This window comes from Danio aesculapii, chromosome 6 (genome assembly GCF_903798145.1).
Source record: "Danio aesculapii chromosome 6, fDanAes4.1, whole genome shotgun sequence".
In the NCBI taxonomy this organism is placed as follows: Eukaryota; Metazoa; Chordata; class Actinopteri; order Cypriniformes; family Danionidae; genus Danio; species Danio aesculapii.
The window spans coordinates 2,477,877-2,483,876 of NC_079440.1; the positions used below are offsets into that span (position 1 = coordinate 2,477,877).

The 6,000-nt window shown below is 32.0% G+C and overlaps 1 protein-coding gene across 1 annotated transcript in view; it reads right to left on the reverse strand.

Annotated features, from left to right (window-relative positions):
* txnrd3 (thioredoxin reductase 3) overlaps positions 1–5,953 on the reverse strand; it is a 28,959-nt gene extending 23,006 nt beyond the window's left edge. The window contains exons 1-2 of the mRNA XM_056459323.1: positions 5,640–5,953; positions 2,433–2,493 (exon numbers count right to left, since the gene is read on the reverse strand). Coding sequence (XP_056315298.1) covers positions 2,433–2,493; positions 5,640–5,756 — 178 coding nt within the window. The 5' untranslated portion in view covers positions 5,757–5,953. The remainder of the gene's footprint in view (positions 1–2,432; positions 2,494–5,639) is intronic.
* Positions 5,954–6,000: the final 47 nt, after the last annotated feature.

Here is a 6,000-nt window from a genome sequence, read left to right on the forward strand (position 1 = left end):
GAGCAAAATTATGTTATGCAATCGCATGTTCAGCAAAATAAAAAAGCTCTTCTGTGTACACATGTGATCAATAAATGGTAAAGTGTAATCTCAGAACTGGTCTCTGCAATATGAAGCTATTATAAACAAGTGTTACAAACCCCTGATGTTAGTCTAGGGCAGGGGTGTCCAAACTCGGTCCTGGAGGGCCGGTGTCCTGCACAGTTTAGCTTCAACGTCCTTCAACACACCTGCCTGGGAGTCTCTAGTACACCTAGAAAGAGCTGGATCAGGTGTGTTTAATTGGAGTTGGAACTAAAACATGCAGGACACTGGCCCTCGAGGACCGAGTTTGGACACCCCAGGTCTAGGGGATGGTGGGGTTTGACATTTATGTAATTAAAATATATTTATTCAAACAGTGAATAAATGCAAAAGACAACCAAAATAATACCAAAAATCGAGACTATTTATAATTCCCAAAAGTGAACAAAACCAACTAATTAATCCAAATAAAGAAAGTAAGCCAAAATATACTATTTACAACACTGAGAGACAAATACAAAGACTGGGAAAAACAGAAGAGCTGGCAGAAGGGACGTGGGCGGCGCTAAAGAAACGAAAAGAACAAATCCTAAACTAAATCTAACTTCCCAGAAGCATCTAGCTAATTAACTACGTAAAAACAAAATTAAAACGCGAAGAGTTTTCAGAGTCCTGACTGAAAATAACAGACCGGGTGCTCGATGCAATCACGGTCCTCCTGAACAATAGCCAAATATTGATCTATCCAGGCTTATAACAGTCAACTTATTAATAAAAAAATAAATAAACACAGGGTGTAAAACCTGATAGCACTAGGAAAAAAATGCTTTCATTTAGGGCTGTACGATTTGGAGAAAAAATTCAATCAAAAATTGCGATTTGCTATCATTTGATAAGAGCTGCAGGTTTGATGTGGTGGTTTTAACAGCAACAAAGAAAGACCAAACATAATCAATGTTTGTGTATGCTACACTATGCTACTGCTTATTTAAAACCATTTTTCCCAATAAAGTTGCTAGTTGTCATGAATTAAATTTAAAAATTCAATTAAATAAATTGCATATTTAGACCTTTACATTTAGATTGCGTTACATTTTTCATTTTAATTTCATGACATTCATGGTGCACTGACAACGCTTTCCGTACACAATTTTAGATGTTACTTCACAGCACAAGAATTCTTAAATGTATCACTTATAAATACATTTATATATTATTTGTAATACAATTCTGTCCTTTAATACAAGCAGTCAGAGAAAAAAAGTCTCTTTAATTTGACCTGCTCAAAGAAAACACTCTTTTTGAGTAGCAAACAATAGTCAAGTACATGCACAGAACAACATGAGCCTTTTTAGCAAATAAATGTAAATATTATCCCGCTTGCTTCTTGAGCATTGTCGAGCGAGTTCTTAAACACCTGTGATTGGTTCCCATGCTCAACAGAAAGGGCTGCGATTGGCTCTAACAGTTAGTGTAGCTCTGGCATTACTCACAGATGAGTGACGTGTATACAAATAAGACAGTCGAGCTTAGTCTATAATGCATGGATATCACAGCTGATCCATGATAGACGCGGTGGAGAAAACCTGCAGAGTAACATGCTCTTGTGTGTGTATGGATCCATAAGAATCGCTGTAACAGCCGAGAGTGGTTACGTTAGCTCTCTGATTTTCATTAGTTTATTTTCAGCCATTTTTATATTAATCATTACATTACTTTTCAGTTTCAATTCATTTCAGTGACTAGTGTGGGTTTTTCTTTCTTCAATTGAAGAGTTCCCAACACGTTTGTCCACGTCTGTATCATATTATGCATATCAAATTCAAGTCAAAACACAAAAAGTGGGTTGATATTCAATAAAACTTTTAAAACTGGGGAGTTTTATTAGTTTGTTTTATCAAGGCTGCTCCTTTACTGAGCACTGTGCTACGCCTGACAGATCGCACTATTATGTCTTTCTTTTTTTCCATTTCTTTGAAAGCCGTTTTAAAGTATGAATCGGTTTTTAATCATTTCTATTCTTTATGTTTTTATTTCTTATGCTTGTTTCTTTTATTGATTATGTAAAGCACCATAGTGTATGAAATGTGCTATATAAATAAACTTTCCTTGCCTTTATCAAAGACACGCCAGCTTCACTCATGCATTTAAAACGGCAAAACCATACTTCAGGTAAGTTTTTTTCTAATTTGCATAACGCAACATTGAACAGACAAACACTGACATGTTGGATTGATATTTAGATGCAAATACATACAGGCATTCATATTAAAATAATCTCCCATTATTTCCATCAGTTGAAGAATTCAAACAACAATAGCTGGCACTTCCTCCATGCATACCATTTCACTTCCAAAAAAATATTATTGTAAAAGAGCTTGCATCTCTCATCTGATATGTGCTCTTACCCATCAGATCCAGCTCTATGGTGTTATACTTGACATTCAGCTCTTTAAAGAGATCCTTCACCTGGAAAATACACATAAAAAACAGTTCAGACATACATTTTTAAACATGAAAACATTTAGTTGACCTTTATAAATATTAATAATAATATAAACATCACTTCATGCTGTGTTAAGGACATTTACAGTTGAAGTCAGAATTATTAGCCCCCCTGTTTAATCTTAGCCCCCCCAATTTCTTTTTAGCGGATAATTTTGACCTTAAAATGGTTCATAAAAAATTAAAAGCTGCTTTTATTCTAGCCGAAATAAAACAAAGAAGACTTTTTTCCAGAAGAAAAAATATTATCAGACATACTGTGAAAATTTCCTTGCTCCATTTGGGAAATATTGGGGCTAATAATTCTGACTTCAACTGCATGTATAATTGTATGCATCGATTGAAAATCTCAAGAAATACAATTATAAAAGTTCCACTCCTGGTATTGCAATAAATGTTTGCATGTTTTTTCCCCCATTTTTTTTTAATGGTGTGTGTGTGTGTATATTTTTTGATTGTATTGTATGTTTTTTTTTTTTGCATTTTCTGATTTATGTTTTTGGATATGGTCAGAGTTTGAAACAAAGGGAATAATAATAATAATAATAATAATAATAATAATAATAATAATACTTCATTATAGCTTTCCAATTAAAATACATTGGTAATAAAGCAAGATGCAGCAAAATTAAATGTACTACAACAGAAACCAAATGTTCAAAGTACCAAATGTAAAAATATTATGAATTTTAAAAAAAAGCTGAAGGTGTGGTAACAGTCCTCGCCTGTAATTACTCCATCCTCTAATCATTCACAACCTGCTGGTTTAGTTTATTCCGTACTTAAAGGGTCAGATCACATCAGACATAATCTACAAAGCAAAGCAGCTCATTCTGCTACTGACACAACCCTATTATTATTCTAACATTATTAGACTTAACACTTTCTGAACTTTGCTCTTTTTTTAAGGGCATTTCCAAAAGCAATTTGGTATCCAAATAGCATCTGACTCATAAACCTCACACAGCACTTGCCTGCTACAGTCTACAGATAAATCCCTTCAGGATCGTATCAGTATTACTGACTCACTTTAATCATAGCAGGAAATATTGCATACTTAATTGTAAATATTAATATCCGGCTGCTTTATTAACTGGCACCTTTTAACACTAATTTAAAGACATGGTACACAATTGCTGTGTAGGTTTATACCTTTTTTTGCGTTTCTCCTTTTAATTTAAGTCTTAAAAAATTAATTAAAATGACCTCAAAAATAAGTAGTTTTACATTAACATGCCGTGTTATTTAAAATTACTAGGCCTATATCATGAATCAGATTTTAAGTCAAATATTAACCAATTTGACATCCATTTTAAACCACAAAATCTAATTTTAGTATCAGTCATGACATGGAAATACACATCTTGTACTTTTAAATTGTAATTTTTAATTGCGAATATTATAACATCTGAACTTGAGATGTTTATCAGCACATTTCTCTCTCAAAGTATAACCATCTCAGAAACATATTTACCATATAACAAGTACACTTTGTATAGTAAGTGTATAACCTACATAAAGGTTTAGGCATAACTTCTAAATAATAAACAGCTTCAGGCACATGATAAAGACATTGCAAAGATAAAACAAACAATTATCATCATTAATATTAAACAGTTCTGTAAATATTGGATTGTGAATGTTACATTCCCTTTAACAACTTAATTATAGTGCTGGAGAGCATCTTAGATTTACCACTTTAGGAAGATCAGCAGCAGTGCTGTTAAGCTCTATTAAGCGATGAACTAAAAATTATATATGATGCAAAAAAAATCCCTATAACAAAAATTTGACAGACACACCACTGAATACTTACGTGCAAAGTAGAGTTAAGTGCAACAGCAGTCAAAAACATTCAAGCAATGTCAATTAAAACTTTTAATAAAGTGCATCTCTAAGCATTTTATATTCTCAATTTACATTAACAATTTATGATATTTATAATTTAGTTTTTCTTTTCGGAGTGATTTAACATTTAAATAAATACAACTGAGCACATAAAGAATTTTAAAAACTTAGATCAACAAAGTTTTTAGCATCTCAATCCATCTTAAATTATTTTTCAAGGTATTGTTCATTAATTTAAACTTCCCAGCATGATTTAACATTCAAAAAAATATCTATATATCTAGATATAGATATAGATATATATATATATATATATATATATATATATATATATATATATATATATATATATATATATATATATCTATCTATCTATCTATCTATCTATATATATATATATATATATATATATCTATCTATATATATATATATATATATATATATATATATATATATATATATATATATATATATATATATATATATATATATATATAGAATTGAGCACATATTACATAAAATTATTAAAAGGACAACAGTAACAAACCTATCTTTTTTTCATAAAAAATACTCTTAAATTTGAGACGACAGATAGAACTATTTTATAAACTATACATTTGAAGTGATTTTACACAACATACTTTATGAAAGTGCTATATAAACAAAGGTGACTTGACAACTTCAATATTGATCGGTGCCATTACTGGTCAGTAAATCTTGAAGAATATTAAGTGGAGTTTGTTGTTAGAGCTCTTCAATTTAAAGTCAAACACACTTATGCACATTGTATAAAATGTACAGTCATCCCCATTATACTTCATAAAAGCTTCACATTACAAATACTGTTACAATATACACCTTACATAATATACTGTTACTGTAAAACCTTTGCCATTTACAAACTACTGGCTTTATTAACTAAAGTCTTTAAAACAAACAAAAATAATTTACAATTTTTTTTCTATACATTTAATGATGGCTGCTCATAATAAAACATAAACAGGATATTAGAGATTTTTTAAACCGATTTCTTCACTAAATAAAAGTACTTTTAAAAGTGTATCAAAGTCAGACAAAACACATGGGAATGAAAATAGCACATTAAATACTGAATAAGAAATAAACCCAAAACATGTATAAGCTAGCTTTACTCTAAAAACATTCATGAGATGCCTTTCTCTCCTTCTCCAAGGCTTCTTCAATGGCAGGACTGTCGAAGTTTGTTGTGAAGTGTGTGTTTCTGTTTGTGTGTGTGTACTCACCTTGACACAATACGGACAGAAGCTCTTGCTAAACACCACAACAGCACTGGAATCGATCAGTTCTTTGATTTTCGATCGGATCTGCTCTCGACCCGCGTCATTCTCAATGGGCGGCATTTTGTTGATCAATACGCGTTCACGGATCAATATCCCGCGCTCTTCCGCTTCCTGAGTCGATGGTTATGATAAAGGCGAAACTCAATCTTCACATAAACTCACGACGTAACATTCAGAGACATGATAAATAAGATTAAAAACTCTCCTCGCATTATTGCAACTTCATCTCGCGCCGCCGCCGAATGACGATCCGCCGCGCGCTTCTTACATAAGACCTTTCGAGTCTGACCCGAGCGCGCCTGTC